The 18,424-nt window shown below is 50.9% G+C and overlaps 1 protein-coding gene across 6 annotated transcripts in view; it reads right to left on the bottom strand.

Annotated features, from left to right (window-relative positions):
* Positions 1-13,607: 13,607 nt before the first annotated feature.
* The window catches only part of AGRN (agrin), a 244,154-nt gene continuing 239,337 nt past the window's right edge, over positions 13,608-18,424 (bottom strand). For all 6 annotated transcript variants that reach the window (XM_039509023.1, XM_039509025.1, XM_039509026.1 and 3 more), the window contains one exon: positions 13,608-16,935. In XM_039509023.1, the coding sequence (XP_039364957.1) occupies positions 16,778-16,935 (158 nt within the window). In that variant the 3' untranslated portion in view covers positions 13,608-16,777. The remainder of the gene's footprint in view (positions 16,936-18,424) is intronic.

Here is an 18,424-nt window from a genome sequence, read left to right as displayed (position 1 = left end):
AGGTAGCCCCGCCTCCTCCAGCTGGAAGGTTAAACCACGTGTCAGCAGGGGGAAAGCCCTCCCTGTGACGCGGGGGACCCCCGCCCTCTGCTCCTCTGCCCCCTCCCTCCCCGCTTGGCAACTGGCACCGCCTAGCAACAGAGGCAGCGCAGCCGCTGCGGCTCTTAAAGAGGCAGCGCACGTCCTGGGCAGGGGATGGCTTAGGCCAGTGGTTTTCAAACTTTTGTTCTGGGGACCCAGTTGAAGGAAATTGTTGATGCTCGCGACCCAAGGCAGCTGGGGATGAGGGGTTTGGGGTGTGGGAGGGGGTCAGGGCTCTGGGCTGGGGGTGCAGGCTCTGGGGTGGGGCTTGGGGTGCAGAAGGGGGTCAGGTCTATGAGCTGGGGATGAGGGGGTTGAGGTGCAGGAGGGGGTCAGGTCTGTGGGCTGGGGGTGCAGGCTCTGGGGTGGGGCTTGGGGTGCAGGAGGGCTCTGGGTTTGTGGGGGCTCAGGACTGGGGTTGGGGTGCAGGAGGGGTCAGGTCTATGGGCTGGGGATGAAGGGTTTGGGGTGCAGGAGGGGCTCTGGGTTTGTGGGGGCTCAGGGTTGGGGCAGGGGTTGGGGTGCAGGAGGGGTCAGGTCTATGGGCTGGGGATGAGGAGGTTGGGGTGCAGGAGGGGTCAGGGCTCTGGGCTGGGGATGAGGGGTTAGGGTGCAGGAGGGGCTCTGGGTTTGTGGGGGGCTGGGACGGGGTTGGGGTGCAGGAGGGGGTCAGGGCTCTGGGCTGGGGATGAGGGGTTTGGGGTGCAGGAGGGGCTCAGTTTGTGGGGGCTCAGGGCTGGGGTTGGGGTGCAGGAGGGGGTTATGGGTATGGGCTGGGGATGAAGAGTTTTGGGTGCAGGAGGGGCTCTGGGTTTGTGGGGACTCAGGGCTGGGGCAGGGGGTTGGGGTGCAGGAGGGGCTCTGGGTTTGTGGGGGCTCAGGGCTGGGGCAGGGGGTTGGGGCGCGGGCACGGACTTACTTCTGGCAGCTCAGTGGCGCAGCCAGGTTGCACCGTGGACTGCGCTGCGCCCCAGAAGCAGCCAGCAGCAGGTCTGGCTCCTAGGCAGAGGCGCACAAGCGGCTCCGCGCGACTCTCGCCCACAGGCACCGCCTCCTCCAGTTCCCATTGGCCAGGAACCAATGCTCGGGGAGTGCGGAGCCAGTGCTCGGGGCGGGGGCGGGGGCAGCGCACGGAGCCCTGTCCGCCCTGCCTAAAGCCAGATCACTGCTGGCCACTTCCAGGGCACCGCGCGGTGTGGGAACAGGTAGGCACTAGCCTGCCTTAGCCAGGCAGCACCACCGATGGGACTTTTAACCTCCCGGTCAGCGGTGCTGACCAGAGCAAGGCGACCCAGCGTCTTACATGCCACGACCCAGTGGTGGGTTGCGACCCACGGATTGAAAAACACTGGCTGAGGCAGCTGGGCGTCAGGTTGGAAAGGCCGAGCCTGGTTGAAGAGGCAGGCTAGGAGCCTGGCTGCTGCAGGGTGCCCGCCCCAGCAAGGGGATCACACCCTGTGGTCCCTAGGACTGGGGCTGGGTCAGGGTGAGGTGGGCCCAGGGAAGTGGGGATGGAGGATAGCTCTGTGGCTGTTCCCTAGAGCCCATAGACAGGCCTGCTGGAGTCTGTACACTCAGCAGGGAGCAGCTCAGCCTGTTGTCCTTAGTCCCCACTGCCAGCGGATGATGTGAGCTTTAGCCAAACCCCAGGGCAGGTAGCCACCCTAGTCTGCTGCTGTGTAAATAAAATTCCTGGGGCAGGCGCATGGCGTTTGTTCAAGCACCATCCTGGCTTTGGTGCCGGGCCCTCTGGCTCAGTCGTCCGAGGCTGTGCTTCGTCCTGTGGCGCCGGCCACACCAGGCAGAAGATCAGAGATCACATGTTGAGATGCCAGTGTGGGGTCTTGTGATAGGCCTTCCTTTAAAATAAGCTTTGTCCTGTAATTTTCATACAATTGTCCTTTGTTTTCTTGACATGTTTAGGCAGGCGCTAGGAGCACAAGTTGACCTGCTGTTCAGGAGGAGAAAGAGAGACGGATCCTCTCTGTTCTGCTGCCCACTACAGGTACCCCGGCACTTCTTGTTACCCTGGTGCCCAGGAACACATTTTTCCACCTCCCTCCTATACACCAGACTGCTGCTTTCCCAGAGGTGTCTGCCTGGTTTTCTCTACATGCCACCCCACTGGAGTGGGACTACTCCCACCACTAAGGGATGAACTAATACGTTTAAGCAGCAAAGAGTCCTGTGGCACCTTATAGACTAACAGACATATTGGAGCATGAGCTTTCGTGGGTGAATACCCACTTCGTCGGATGCATGCTCATGCTCCAATACATCTGTTAGTCTATAAGGTGCCACAGGACTCTTTGCACATTTTACAGATTCAGATTAACACGGCTCCCCCTCTGATAATACGTTTAAGACATTAATAAAAAATAAAGCACTGCCTCTATTGAAAAACCAAGGAAATCATCCTCCTCCTCCTCCAACCCAGTCTCCATGATCATGCCCCGGGTTTCTAAACTTTTATAATACATGTGTAATTGGTATTTACAACCTCTTATCACAGGTTCTTGAAGTGCTTCCTACACATTAATTATGGCTCGATAATTTCCCAGCCAGGGAAAGCATTGCCCCTGCTCTCTGTAGCTTTCTGTGGCTTGCATTATCAATTGCTTAATGTATTCTGATGTGCTGGTTACCTTTCTCCACAGTTCAATACCTTTGTATATTTTCTTCCCTCCACCATTGGATGAAGCTAACCTCATCTGCTCCCTAAGGCAATACCACTTAATTAAGAGGTCAGGACGGCCACCTCACCTTTCCTTTCTATGTTATCATCTTACCCGCTTTAATTGCCCAGCACAAAAGTTAACAGAAGGTTGCCACCTTTCTAAATAAATAAAATAAAATGCACCACATAATTACTACATGGAACAGCAAATGTTTTGATTTATATTTTGATTGATTATAGAATGACAGTAGCTACAACTGGAGAATGGTATCTTTGGCTTTCGTGGTCAAATGCCACAGTAATTCAATCCACTACATTAAGCACTTAAACCAGGCTGCCAGTAAAGAAAATTCTCTTTCCGTTAATGAACGTAGGGGAAAGCAGCCCACCATGCCAGTACAGTACTAGGTAGGAAGAAAAAACCTGCCAGCTACGCTAGTACAAAACCAAATAGGTGGCATAAAGCTGCCAGCCATGCTAACATCATACCAGACATTGCCAGGGGATGCTGTGAAGGCCAAAACTATAACGGGGTTCAAAGAAGAACTAGACAAGTTCCTGGAGGATAGGTTCCTCAATGGCTATTAGTCAAGATGGTCAGGGAGGTAGCCCCCTGATCTAGGTGTCCCTAGCTGGGAGTGGAAGACAGGAGATGGATCGCTCGCTGATTGTCCGTTCTGTTCATTGCTTCTGAAGCACCTGGCATCAGCCACTGGCAGAAGACAGGATCCTGGGCTAGATGGATCATTGGTCTGACCCAGTATGGCCGTTCTTATGTTCGTAAGAGGGAAGCCTATGAGCACTGGCCCACTTGGTCTTTAAAGTTAATTCTATTCCTTGTTTTGCCTTCTCTTTCGGAGAGGGAGAGAGAGTCCTTAAATATGAAGGGACACATTGTGCTTATCCCTGTGCCTACGCCAGTGGTCCCCAACCTTTTTGTGGCCAGTAGCACATTCACGTTTTCAGAAGAGTGTGGCGGGCGCCAACAATTTTTCAAGGCTTATTTTGTATTTGTACATTAAATAATACGAAAAACATCTTATTTAATATAACATAATATATGAATCCAGAGAGAAGAGAGAAGCCGGAGAGAAGCTACGAGGACAGAGAACACCGGCGCCCACAGCCTGCAGCCCCGGAGTTCTCTGTCCCTGGCAGGCGCAGGGCTGCGGCTTCTCTCTGGCTTAAGCCACGGCCCCCGCACCTGCCAGGGGCTGAGAACACCAGTGCCAGCAGCCTGCAGCCCCGGAATTCTCTGTCCCCGGCAGGTGCGGGGCCGCGGCTTCTCTCCCCTGCTGGGCACTAGGCGGGTGCACATGAATGCCCCGGCAGGTGCCATGGCGCCCGCGGGCACCACGTTGGGGACCACTGGCCTACGCAATGGTATTAGCGAGAGAATCAGGCTTAGGTTTCAGAGCAGCAACAACAATGACCACGCTGCATTGGTACATCTCTTACATCGGCAGCCCCTCACCCTAGGTTCCCCCTTTGGGTTTCTGATTAAAGGAGCAAGCTGGTAATCAGGCTGGTTAGAAAAAGCAAAGGTCACTGGAGGCCCATTCCGCCAGCCAACTGCTTTGCAAACCAGCCACTAGAAGGCAAGACAGTTACAAACCAATAACCCTTGAGTAGGTCTGGGAGAAGCTAATCCACACCGAGCTGCTGCCGCTTTGGTTAAATGAGGAACGCCTGGTACTGTAGATCTGAAGGATGCAGGCTGGAGCATGCTTACATTGCATCTTTCATCAGAAGGCTCACACGGCATTCTGTGAAAGGTGGTAGGACAGCCAACCATTGCTTCAGAGCTGGGGCGGGGACCGACCTGGGAAACAGGGAAATAACCTGCGAGAACAGAGAAGGGGAAAAGAAAAGGCCGAAGTGATGAAATATACAGGCCGACGTCCTTGCAGTCTAGTCAGAGAGAAGAAGAGAAGGAATAGCCCCAAGAACTTAGGTGCCATGTGTGTGGGGAAGAGGACAGAGCTTCAAAAAATGTGAAGGACAATCGAAAGGGATCTACGTTGTGTTATTCTTTGAATTCTGCACTAAGACACTGGACACGATCCGCAGCCACGTCTCTTCCACCTGACAGCCTTCGGGTCTGGCCTCAGTGGCACGCTGAAGTCAATAGCACTGAATGGGTGTAAATGAGAGAAGAATCAGACTCACTCTCTCTTTCATGCAGGTCTGGCCATGTCCGCTTCAAGTAAAACCAATTGTGCTCCTGGAAAAGCAAAGCCCGGTCCTTGTAGCCTACAATTACCATGTGAAGGCTGATTGGAGAGCTGTATGCAATGAGTTGGGTGGAGCGCTGCGGTTTCTAGTTGTCCCCGTCAGAAGCACCACCAGCCCAACCGGTGCTCCGGCTCGCCTCAGCCAAATGGGCAAGGATTGAGTGGGCCATGGAGGCCGAATGTCCCCTTAACTCTGAGCTGTGTTTCACCTCCTCTTTCCCAGGGCAAAGGTGAAGTCCAATGAGTGGGACATGGGGCCAGATCCTCAGCTGGTGTCAATCAGCATCAGTGGAGCTAGGCTCCAGCTGGCCGACGGTGAGGAAGCTTGTACAAATATTTGGCCACCTGTGGTGTAAATCCAGAGGACTTTGATGATTTACACCGCTTTATATGAGGGCAGGGTTTAGCCCAAAGAAAGTACTGGCCTCCGGCCCCTTTCCCAAGCATTGCATGAAAACAAAGCCAGCTGTCAAAGGCAGAAAAAGCCAGAACATGACTGACCAACTCCCCTTCCTCCAGCCATGTACCCACTTGCAGTAGCACAAATAGCAGTTTTCTAACTATAATAAGACACAGCGAATTCCACTTCTATTCGGGGAATACCCAGGGCCCTGGCAGCAGCAGCAGCGAGCTCATTTTTCAGCGGGGAAGCTGGCAGGGTTGCATCGTTTCGAACCCAGCTGTGAAGCAGTGGATTTTTTAACGCGTGATGAGACACAACAGACAAAAGAGCCACAAAAAAGAACCCTGCTGCTGTGTCCACTAGCTCCTGGGAACACCTTGTAGCGCTCCATTGGGAGAGACAGAGCAATGGCTGGTAAAAATCCTGTCCGGGCTGAATGGAGACCAGGAACCTTTCTGAACCCGCTTCAGCAGTGTGAGAGAGGAGTCTAGCCTGACTAGAGAAAATGTCATGGGAGGGTTAACAACAAACAACACAAAACAACCTGCTAGAAAGGATCTGACTCTCTATTCCCTCCTAGAGCTGGTTATAGTAACTGCTATCAAATGCCAGGATCAAATTGCTGCTGTAAATGGACATACACACACCCCAAAACTAGTGGGGGTGCCCCCACTTCCATCAGCTGGGAATCCGGCCTCCCAGAGTCTATCCAACCTCAGTAACTGCATTCCCCAGTGTGCCACACCAGTGTGCTACACAACAGTGAAGAATCAGGCCCTTGGATGGCCAGGTGTTTAATGCAGGGACTGCCCCTTGGTGGGTGTTTGCACAGTACCGTAGGCCAGCGGGGCCCTCAGCCTGCTTGAGCCCTGCAGTGTGAATGTTACATGATAATAACCACCATGCTACATTTCTAGCCAAACCCCATTGATTTGATCCCTAGTAAATTCTAGTTGGTAAACTAGAAAAGTCTATGGTGTGGACAGTGCTGCTATCTCTGCTCCAGAGGTCCCCGGTTCAGCTCCTACCAAGGATGGCTTCTTTGCTCTCTCCTTTTTCATTTGCCACCGCAAATTCCCGGCTGGTCTCTCGAGGCAACTGCTCTGAGGCATGCCAGGGAGGGATATCGAGCCTCCACGGAGGGGGGAGCGGCTGTGCTGATGCATGCCCAACATAACTGTATGGGAAGGGGGATTCAGCTCCTTAATCAGAAGCTGTGAAATCCATCATTCATGCCCAAGCCCCAAGGCATTTCCTGCTGCAGGCTCAGGCCATGGTATATTTAGCTATAATACACACGTTTTCCTAGGCATTCGTATTGGGGCTGGGGAGCAGACCGGTAAATGCCAACGTGCTAAAGGGCTGGGGTGCACATGCAGCAGGCATTGGGTTTATTAACAATCCAACACCCGCCAGAAAGCATAACTGGGCCAGGGGATTTGCCTTACATTTGTCAAGTGCATTTCCGCGCCGGAGCCTGCTAAGGCGAGTAAGCAGGGGCCCCGCATTGCTCCCATTGGCTTTAACAGGAGCGAGATCAGGCCCTTTCTGCTGCACAAAGAGCACCACTGAGATGCGGCACCATCTGGGGTGGATGGGCAGCAATCAGCCCATAGACCATTGTTCAGCAGAGGAGAGAGGGTTAAGGGCAGCTGTATAAAACCCAATTCCTGTAAAAAGTACCAGGGGGCCCTCACTGTTGGCATTGAGGGCCTGCGTTCTAGGCTGTTACAAATCTCAGCAGCCACACACCCAAAGTTCTCTCTCCAAGAGCATGAAGACCCCATTTGACCCGAAGATTCTAGGGGTTTAGGTAGAAGCCTGATCCCTAAACCACATTTCGATAAGGTCAGTCATCTAGAAGGATCCCAAAGCATTTCAGGAACTGATCAAAGTGATTTATAATCTCTCCCCAATCCATCTATTCTCTCTCTCTCATTTCCCCTACCGGAGAAATGCAGCCATTTCTGGGCTGGCACAAAACCACTGTTTAACAGCACACAGCAATACTGCACACAATAATACTACGCAAATAAAGAACACCTAGGTACCAAACTGCAGGGGCCTGGGATTTTAGTTGGACAGAACGTAACCCCCAGACTGGATTTTTGCTAGACACTATACTTAATATCACTTTCCCAGTTTCAAAAAGGGCACGAGATATGTAATGATGGTAAGGGGCCAGGATCTGACGTTTACATCTCATCTGAAAGACAGCACCCAGAGCCGCACGGCGCCCCCTGAGACCATGTTAGGGCATCGGTTTTGAACTAAATCGGGGAAGACAACAGTACTGGGTTTCCATCGTATCCAGAAGCACCCTGAGCTTTCCTTGGACATTTCCCTGCCAAGTATCGAACAGCTCCAGTGCTGCTTGCACTCAGGAGGGGAGAGACAATCCTCGGGGAGGGCCAGCCCCGACAGCTCGGCAGCTGAGATGCTATGAAAATTCTAGGGCAGGCTCATCTCAGCCCTTAGGAGTGGCGATAACGCAGTGACCGGGCCAGATCCAGAGCCCGCTGAAGACAAGGGGAGTCATTCCATTGGCTTTGCTGGGCTCCAGACCAGGCCCATGCCGCATGCATACAAATGCCCTTCTGCCGGCTCTTATTATAGGAACCAGCCAAAACCTTTTTCCTGGAATTTTGCTGGAGGGAAAAGAAACCAGCCCTGTGGCAGGGGCTAAGCTTTCTCCAGCCGCAAACTTTTACAAGTGTGTTATAAATCCCAAAATGAGGGGTTTCTAATTACCCTTAATTACAGCAGCCCTGCGGCTGCCTCGCTACTTAGAGAATGAGGGATTGTTATAAGAGTCAGTGCTATTTGTCGGGGCCAGGGCCCTGTTTCACTCACTCTGAAGCATTTCATGCCCTGTCCTACCCTAGCAATAATATTTAGTTCTCAGAGCCCTGTTTCCAGCCAGAGACCTCAAGGCAATTTACCAAGATGGAGACATCTCATTATCTCTGGTTTTGCAGCTGGGGAAAGCGAAGTGCAGCAAGGTGAAAGACTAGCCGGGGGCCACGGAGCGAGGCAGTGACAGAGCAGAGAATAAAACCCAGGTCTCTCGCTTCCCGGCGCCCGGCTCGCCTCACATCCAGCATACAAATGTGGCAGGCAGCACAGGCTGCTTCAGACTATTAAGTCTAGTGCTCTGCCTCCAGGAACAGCCGATAGCTGAGATTTATGGGGGAGGAGAGAGATGGTCCATAAATTACACAGTTCCCCTCTAGCCAGCCCCTTGCTGGGATCCTCCCCCATTCAGTATGGGAACAGCAGGGTGAGTACCCATGACAGAAAGCTGTGCAAGGAAGTGTTACACGTGTACACGCACCTTCCATGCCTGACACCCTCCTCCTTGGAGCTTCCAGCCACAGATTTCTCCCTTCCCGTCGAAGCCTAGGATGCTGGAGGTTACCTGGGGCTGCGGCTGGGGGACATATCCCCACCCCCTCCACACTGAAATGCACTAGAGCAGAGTTGCCTTTTGGAGGGACAGAGCCGAAAGCCAGTAATATTGTTTGCTATAGAACAGGGACAATTGGAAGCATGGCAGGCTCATGGAAGAGGCTATTAAAAAGGCACTCCTCTCTCACCCCATAGGATGCTCACGGCTGAGCTATGCTGACAGGTGGGGGGTTAGCTTATGGGCTGGTAAGTCAGGGGCCCAGTTCTCCACCCATTTGCTGTCACTTCTGATTTACACCAGCGCAGGCGAGAGAAAGATCAGACCCTATTTGGTTTAATTTGCAAAGGTGCTGAGTATCTGCGCCTCCCCCTGAAGTTAGAGGCCTGATTTTCAGAGACGACGAGCCCCCGCTGCTGCCATGGGCGCCTGGCCTGGCTAACCAGCCTCCTTCCAGACCACGTGTGACCTCCCAAAGCAGGGGAAGGCCATTCCTCTGAATGGCGACTGCCGCCTGCTGCATACACCACTGTGTGCCCAGGACGGCACTTCTCCTTCATCCTCCAGCTGCTTTTCCAGTGCCTAGATTGGAACACAGGCAGGCAGGGCCCTGCTTTTCATTCTGTGCCAGAAGACAGTGGCTTTTCCCCTGCTGCTTTGCGTCAGCGGCTTGAAGAGGTACCGATTTAGCAAGCCGCTGCCTGCTGCTGCATAATAGGGTCATTGTCAGGAAAACCCTGCACCAGAAGGTTGATCTTCAGCAAAACTTAGGCCCAGTGGTGAGTTGTGCCACCTCTTTTGCTCTTAAAACACTAGCCCCATTGTTACCCCCACTTAGAATTCTCCGGCGTCCGGTTGCCCATTGAAAAGTTTACTTCCCACTGAGCCGAGGCAGGCGGGCTCGACCCCAGTCATTGCTCATCATTGCGGGATGTCAAGAACATCTTTGATTTTAAGTTCTAGTCACCGGCTGGTTAACAGAACACGCACTCCCCCCACGCAGCTCCACTGAGCACTGCCTCCTGTATATGGAAGCATGAATAAAAGTCTCCACTTGCCACCTTTTTATGCGACAGCTGAGAATAACAGCCTTAAATTGGTTCCTAGGAGGTGAAAAGACACCACCGCCAACACATCTGCAAACTAAGGCCCAGATCTGCAAAGGTATTGGGAGTTGGGCACCTGAAAACCTTTGCGGCCAGCCACCTAGATAACCACCCGTACAGATATGAGTTGCGGTGCAGAACAACCAACCAGTTAATCAGGTGCCTTTTGTGATTATCTCCTCACAGGATGGAACCTCAGCTCCTTAAGCGTGAACATCCAGGTGCTAATGCTGCCATTTTTGGGGACTTGTCCTGAGACAAGTGATAAAGTAGCATCATTTGGAGCTTTTTCCCTTTGAGGCTGGTGCAGCGGCAAAGCCTGAAATGCATTTGGACTCCTTTAGTTGCCAAGCAAACCAGGACTTAGGACATGGTCTTGAAATGGAAGCTGTCACATCCATTTTAGCACAGGAAGGAGAGAGTGTTTGTCAGGAGAGTCGTACGCTCATTGGAAAACCCACTCCATATGGTGCATGGGTCACCAGGCTTTTCTTCTGAACCCCATAAATAAAGGGCAGCTGGTTTCCCCAGACGTTGTTGGGGAATAAGACAGCTGTGTCCCAGGGTCACCCCCTCCAGAGCGCTCCCTCATGGCACGGAGCAGCCCTGCAGCATCGCTCCTTCATTTTCCTCCGCGCTGGTGGATTCCCTCAGCCCTCTGCACAGGAGTTCGTGTTGGTGATGTGGCTTGAGCCTCTGACCAAGTCACTCAACAAATTTAACCCTTCCCAGGCTAACAAAAATCCACACGAACCAAAGGTTTTTCTGCCCCTCTTGGGTGACTCTTCTGTCCACCTTCTGGGCTCAGGTCTCAGCCCCTTCTGCACTACCGTGAAGCCTTCTCGCCTGTTATAGAGTGCTGGCTCCCTGCCTGGTTTCCCCAGCGGCCCTCGTGCTATCTGCCACTCGTTGGAGCTCCCTGCTCTTCACCCCTTACTCCTGGCCCCTGCAGAGTTCCTCCTCGTGCTCTTTTAGCTGAGGATTGTCACCCAGGGCTTTCTCCCTGGAGGCTTCCCATGGGCCTCCATAGAGCCCCTCTCTCAGGGCCTTCCACAGGAACCTAACCTGGTTCCTGTAGTTCCTTCTCCTAAGTTCCTTCAGCCCTTTCTATAAGGCCCAGGTGTTCACCAGGTGGTCACCTGACTCTATTCATCCCGTGATCTCCTTCATCGGCCCCGCCCAGGGACACAAGCTAGTGGAGCATAGCTGGGGCTGGGCTAAGATTGGCACCTGTCCAGGTTTTCCCAGCCACGTCCCTTTTTCAAAGTAGCTGTCATGGGAAGTCTGTCAGGGTGTTCAGTCCACACTGCCAGTCTGATGGGCTCAGGCTCAGCCCAGCTGTCCCAGTTTTTGTACCTTAAGGTGGCCACTTTAGACTGGCTCATCTCCCCTTAAAGGGGTCAGCCACCTCGTGACAAGCTGTATTTTGGACCAGTGAGGTGACACTGATGTGGCATACAAATTGGGGTGAACCAACTTCATGGAACACAAAAAATGTTATTAGTGCGTCTAAGAGAGGAGAGCCCCAGACTGGAGTAGGTAAGAGAAACCAAAGTGCTTTGGGGCAGCCCATAAAGGGGTGTGGTGAGGGGAGAAAAGAATATTGATGGGGCTGAAGTAGGAAAAAATGCATCGAGGGGCAGGGCTGCAGGTTAAGGGAAGTGAAGGTGCTTTGAAGCATTTGGCCTCTACGTGGGGGATGGGTCGGATAGAGGGTGACTCTCAGAGGGAGGGTGAATTTGGAAGGTGTTAACAGGACTCTGAGAGCCTGGAGAGAGTTTGGATGCGGGAGGTTGAGCACTTTGGCTCAGAGTGGAATGGTGGCCGAGAGATGGGTTTGCTTCTGGACTGTATCTGTATACAAATGAAGATGCAGGCTGCAGTGGTCTCCTGGCCCTAGCGGGACGGAGCAGGATCAAGGCTAAATAATATATTATTCCAGCCCCATTGCTGGAAGTTTTTAAGAACAGGTTGGACAAACAACCGGCAGGGACGGGCTAGGTCTATTTGGTCCTGCCTCAGTGCAGGGGGCTGGACCTGGTGACGTCGTGAGGTGCCTTCCAGCCCTACATCTCTAGAATTCAGTGTCCTTCAATCACTATGATCAATTCATTAATTGGCAGCTATGTATACGTAGGAGGGTGAGTGCTATTTTAGCTCAATTCCACCCACAGACCCCCCAAACAACAAGAAATTTCTACTCACATGATCAGCAGTGAAATAGATGAACAATGCTGGAATTTTAAATGATATCATTGAAGCTCAGAGTTAACACAGCTCTGAGATGAATGGGGCACTTCACACCTCTCCTAGCTGCTGTTTCAGGTTATGTGTTTGCCAACTCAAAGACAGTACACAGCTTAGTCCCACCCCTGCAGATCAAGACACATGCAATTTCTTGCTTTAAAAATGCCAGTAAAGGCAATGCATAGAATAGAAAAGGCAGGTCTGGTTCTAGGCAGAGCACTGGGAAAGTCAGGGGTTTAATATTGAATTCCTAAAGCGTCTGTAAATTTTGTCTTAAAAGGCCTTTCCTACCCTCCACTATTCAGTGTTAGACTCTAGCCCCAGCTTGCAGTTTTTAAACTGCCAGATTTATTGTTCCAAGGCTTTGCCTTTAGGTAGAAAGATGTTCGCAAGGATACTTGTAAAAATGGAGCCATGTCAAGTGAATACGTAACCAGCCACACCAGATTATAGCTAGATATAAAACCCAAACCAACAGGATACTAATGGGCAAAGGCTGAATTCTTAGCTGTTAAAATTCCTGGGTTTTTAATCAGTTTGTGTCACAATCTTACGTTTTTCATTAGTTTCTCTCCATTTTTCTTAAAAAATAAAGAGGGAAACACAAGTAGAAGATTGAAACGCGTTGATCACACAATACATCTGCCCAGCAGATCTCAGCCTTGGCTGAACCTTCCAGGAGCTACCACGATGTAACTGTTAAAACACAAGCTCTGGAAGTAAAGGGAATGACTCCCGTTATTACTGTCATGCAGTAGCACCTAGGAGCCCCAGTCATGGACCACGACTCCATTGTGCTAGGGGCTGTACGAACACAGAACAGGGATCCCCTGCCTCAAAGAGCTTTCAATCTAACACTGCCCCTGACCTCGGTATAGCTTTGGACAAGCTCAGGCTAATCCTGGTGGATATTTACAGGTCTCTAAACTGTGCATTTCACTTAGCACTTACCTCTTCAGGGTAGACACTCACTACAGCGAGGGGAGGGGTTCTCCCATGGCTAGAGTTAATTCATGAGGCCTGCGGAAGAATTCTTCGGCGACCTAGCGCTATCTATGCCGGGGGTTAGGTCGGCTTAGCTATGGCTCTCGGGGGGGGGATTTTTCACACCCCTGAGAAATAGCTATGCCAAGGTACATTTTCAGTGTCGACCAGCCCATCGTTCTGGGCTAGAGAAGTAAGAAGCACCAAAGACTAGGGGAGCAGCACACCTTTTGAGACAGGGAACAATGGGCAAAGTTCACTGGAGATAAGACTCTGGCTTTTGGTGTATGTGGTACGTAATATATGAGGCAAGGCTACCATCTCGGTTTGCAAAATGACCGTCCCAGAAGGGTCTTGTATCAATGACCTGAGACTGACGCTCGCTAGACCAAGTCCTCAGCTGGTGAAGTCAGCGTAGGTGGAAGGCAGACGTGAGCCACAGAGAGACAAAGCAACGGCCCCTTTTCGACATATTTAATAGTTTTCAAACTTTATTTCATGGTGATTGACGAAAGACACAAGTTAGTAATGGTTATATCATGCTGCTCCTCTACTGTGCCTTGCCCTTCAGAATTCATACAGCAGTTCACAATGGTCATTAATTTACCCTAAAAATGAAGCCACGTGGACAGACAAACTGTAAAAAAAATAGCCAACCAAAAGTAAAATAAAAATAAAAATCAAAACTCAATGTCTTTTTGTACATAGGAGTTATCAATGCTGTTGAAAATAAAGCCCAAGTTAAGTGCACGGCCCCTAGGGAGCGCTGCTGAATCCGATGTTGGGTCAAGATACTTGACAACAAGGACACAACATTATGTTTTAAGGCATTTCCGAGCCCCAGCAAAAGCAGACAGTGTTTTGTTTTGCCGTGACCTTGGCTTCATTTTAGTGGCATTCTGGGAAATTAGCAGCTTCCTCTCTGCACACCCGTCTCCCTCTCCCCAGGGTTCGAATACTTGCAGCTCAGGAGGTTGCACTGTCCTGCTAGAACCTAGGTTTCCAAAATACGGAAGGAGAGTTTTACATTCCCACCTTGCCGCCACCCCGTCCGAGTTAGCCTCTAGCGACCGACACCATGTGCTTCAAGTCCAGTAGTCAGTTTGCTTTACAACACAATCACATTACTCTCCATCGGGACCCACAATATATTTACAGTCGCCACTTAAAATGTGGTATTGCCACACACAAGAAAATACTGGAATCTCCATTGTAGCTCTCAGAAGGCCATGACCTCCACTGAGTCACTAACCACTTTGGATTTTTATAGGGGCAGCAACAACGTAGGTGTAGATTTCCACTGGGAAAAATACATCTATGTCTTGCCTGCTGGGACATAAAACAAGGGCTGTTCAGGTGGGATGGAGGTTTTTGTTTCTTTAAGCGGGACGGGGTAAATAAAGCTAGGCAGGGAAAAGAAGAAACACAGCAGGCAAGGAATATCAAACAACCCCCCACCTCTTCCCCACCCCAAAAGAAAGGGAATCACAAGTCCAAGACAGGGCATCTTTTGAGGCCTGGGACACTTTCGAGCCCAGGCGTGAGTTGGTCTGACTTTAGAAATAGCGCTCTTCCTTTAGAAGGGGGGGAAAAAGTGATTTTAAAAGGTATGTCGGTCCCCTTCGCTTCCCCTGCCTTCAGATCTCACCCCACGAAAAGCAATTGTGTTTCCTGGCTCAGAGTTCAGCCCGGAGAAATGTTATTTTCTTGTGGGGGAGGGAGCACCAGCAGGCAGGCCAGAAAACTGAAAAATGGTGGCAGCTTTTGCTACAACCGTATATCACTTTATAAGAGGCAGGATCTTGTAAATTAATGCCCCCTGTTCGGCTGCTCCATAAAATGTGCTTTACACACAGTAAAGCAAAACCCGCCTAGCTCGGGGGGGAAGGAGACATACTGGGTTAGACAGCATCGGTGAGTCCTTCCCACAGCCAATGAAACTGAACACAGCGGGTCTAGGGGAATCAGACAGCAAGTGTGAAAACCGGGACACTTTTTTTTCCAAGGGGAGTGGGGAATAGTTGTGTATCTAAGACAAAGCCCCTTATGTCAGCATGGTCCAGATAATATCGGGACAGCTGGTCACCCTAAGCAGGTCAGTCCTTTTCAGCATCTTGGTCCTTTTTTCTTAAACAGCCTTGTGGGCTTTTTTCTCTTAACAAGAGAATCGGTGTTTGCATACTAATGCATACATGTAAATAGACACACACACACGCACACTGGGTTCGGAGCTGGCGTTACAGTATTTGCATCATAGCAAATTTTTACAAGGAATGATTTGCATCGTGGAAAATAAAAATAGCTTAAAGAAAACCAAACAAAAACCGACACCCCTGTCTCTTGCCTGTGTAGTAAGGGCCCAATCTTGTTCCCCATTGAAGTTATGGTTTGAATCATGGTCGTGTCTATGGGCATTGGCCAGGATCGGGTCCCCTGTTGTGCTGGCTGTTGTACAAACGTGAAGTCAATGGCCAAACACCCATTCGCTTTCAAGGCGTGTAAGCAGAAATCCTTAGGACAGCTGGTCCGAACCCATCATCTCTGTAAATAGAGGACAGGCTGGACAAGGGAAGTGTGCTTCACATGGGCTACAGAGGAAAAGGGCCCTCAGCCTGTGCCTTCAAATCTTGTTGACCTTAACAGACTGGGGGTGGGTGAACCTCGCCGGATCAAGCCCCGGACATCCAACATACTTTGCAGTGTTCTCACTGGCACAAGAGAGGGCAGGTTTTGGTAAACAGCAAAGACTCTTGGAAAGCACAGTGAGGCCAAGTGGGCAGTTTGGACATGTCTGGATAAAAATAAAGCCTGGAAATAGGTTTCTCAGCTGCTTCGGCATGCATCCAGGAGGAGGAGAGTGATTAACACAGAAAGAAGCTGCTGCCCCTCCTCAGCCAACCTGATCAAAAAACAAACTTGAGTCCAGCGAGTCAGTCGTCAAGGAGGCATGAGCCAAGCACAGAGCAGTGCTTTCCAACCTGCCACAAGCTGAGCTTGGTCTGTCTCCCAGCAAGTAGCGTTCCCTGACAGCGCAGCCCAGAGAAAACCACTTGAGATCCTCACACACTGCCAGAGAGGAAAGAAGGGGATGGATACGAAGCCTGGAAAAGACGTGGTAGACCCTGGCCCAAATGCAACATGATGTCCCCCTCCCCTGAATGGCTTCTTCTCCGCTCGGCCAGGAACGAAGAAAGCGGCGCGTGGACCCAGCCTGAGATCGCACAGCAAGGATTCCCCGAAGGCCGCCGTCTTGCCGGCGCCGCGATCCTTGTTTTTCTCCCCCTCGTGGGCGGGAACAAGAACCAACCCAAAATAAAAATAAAATAAGAGGAGGGTGGGAAAAGGCTTCAAGTATTAATGACATTTACAATGAAGGAGGCTACGTGGGTTTGTTCCTCAGTCACTTCCTGGAGACTTGGTTCAGGGCTTGTTCTATGTTGCTGCTGCTCGATCAAAGTCCAACTGATGTGGCTACACTGCAACCAAACAAATAACCAACCAAAAAAACAACAACAGGTGTTTCCTCCCCCTTTCTCCCTCATCCCCCCCAAAATATAAAAAGCAATAAGTTTACAAAAATAGAAAATAATTACAGCAAGAGGCAGGAGGGGGAAGGGGAAGGAAGGGCCCCTGGGGGGTTTATTTGGCTGAGCAGTGTAATATCGTCTGGTTGTTTAAAGCGTCCTCCACCAGATGCAGTTCTTGGCGGTCGACTATCACGTCCCTTATGCAGCCAATAAAGCCGGTGCTGTAGGCCTTGGGCAGTTTGTGAGCCACGCTGAGCTTCTCTATTCCCCCTGCAAGAGATGGCATGGACAGATTAGGTAGGGGCACAGAGGATGGGCCGGTCTGTCTAGAGCAGCAGCACAGGAAAGTGACTTTCTCCATCCTGGCACTTGTGCAACGCTGCTTGCGGTGCTGCACTGCTGGGATTCCTTCCTGACCCCTCAGCAAGGAGTAGTTGGTGCCATGAAGCTTAAGAGTTAATTACTAGAGCCGGCTGAAATGTTTCACTTAAAAAGTTTTCCTGGCTGGTTTTGCCAAAACTGACTTTGTTTGCAAGTAAACGTCAAGTCCGGGAAAAAAATTAGTTTTCCTGGAGGGGACTTTTTAAATGAAAATTTACATTTCATATCAGCACTTAGACTTCAAATATTGTTTTGTTTCTTTTTCGTTTGCAGGTGAAAATGCAGTGAAATGGCATTTTAAGTGGAAACAAAATTAATCTTTTGCTTCATGTTGATTCAAAACAAAAACTGGCAGGTTCAGTGGGAAAACACTTTTTTTTTTTTTTCAAACTAGAATTTCTTGTGAGAAAGATTTTGGTTTTCCAACCAGCTCTGTTGATGACCCTTCTCTTAACTCCCATGTCGACAAACTATAGAGGGGATACAGCCACCGCATCGTTAAAGGCTGCGTTGTCCATTAGGAAACCCTCCTATAACTTTGGCATGGGAAATTGGTTAGAGCTGAAAATGGCACCATTTCCCCCTGATGACGGATGTGTCTGCCAAGGCTGGAGAGAATGTATCACGTTGCTTCTTTGTGACAGATCATCAAAAAACACAGCTTGTTGACCATTTTGATCTATCTGAAGACCTCCCCTTACTATCTGAGCACCCCACAATCCCCCAACACCCCTGTGAGGTGGGGCAGTGCTGTTATAATCAATTGACAGATGGGGAACCGAGGTACAGAGAGGTAAGTGACATGCCCAAACACTGTGGCAGAACAGAGACCTGAACACAGGTCTCCCGAGTCTGACGCTAGCACGCCAACGATTGGAGAAAAATGACTCACTGCTGCCTCTTCAAGCTGAGAGCGCTTGTATGGCTGTATCTGAAGACCATCGGATGTAATTAAGCAGGGTTAATAGTATTTGTTGTGGGTCATTTTTGACCCTGTCCTGCCCCCACAGATATGAACAAACAGTTCTGAGGTCAAGTCCTGCTCTCACCCACGTCAATGGGCATTTTTGCCACGGGTTTCAGTGGGGGCAGGATCAGAAACAACGAGCCAAATTCTCTGCTGTCACAACTCCACCGGATTTGACACCGGCAGAGAATCTGGCCCCACAGGTGTATATACCTGTAGGTTCTCTTCTGTTGACAGGCTGCATCTTGAGAAGGACACACGGATATTTGTAGCAGGGTCGCTGCCTCCAGAGCACCCCTCCCTCCCCTCCTGGCATGGGGTGGCCCTGCAGCATCGCTGCCTCAGTCTCTCTTTCTTCTGGGCTCCTCAATCAACTCCCCACAAGCTTATTCTTTTGGCCAGTAATACTCT

Source organism: Mauremys reevesii, linkage group 21 (assembly GCF_016161935.1).
Source record: "Mauremys reevesii isolate NIE-2019 linkage group 21, ASM1616193v1, whole genome shotgun sequence".
Classification (NCBI taxonomy): domain Eukaryota; kingdom Metazoa; phylum Chordata; order Testudines; family Geoemydidae; genus Mauremys; species Mauremys reevesii.
The sequence above is the reverse complement of the archived record's forward strand: the minus strand, read 5'-3'. Positions and strand labels throughout refer to the sequence as shown.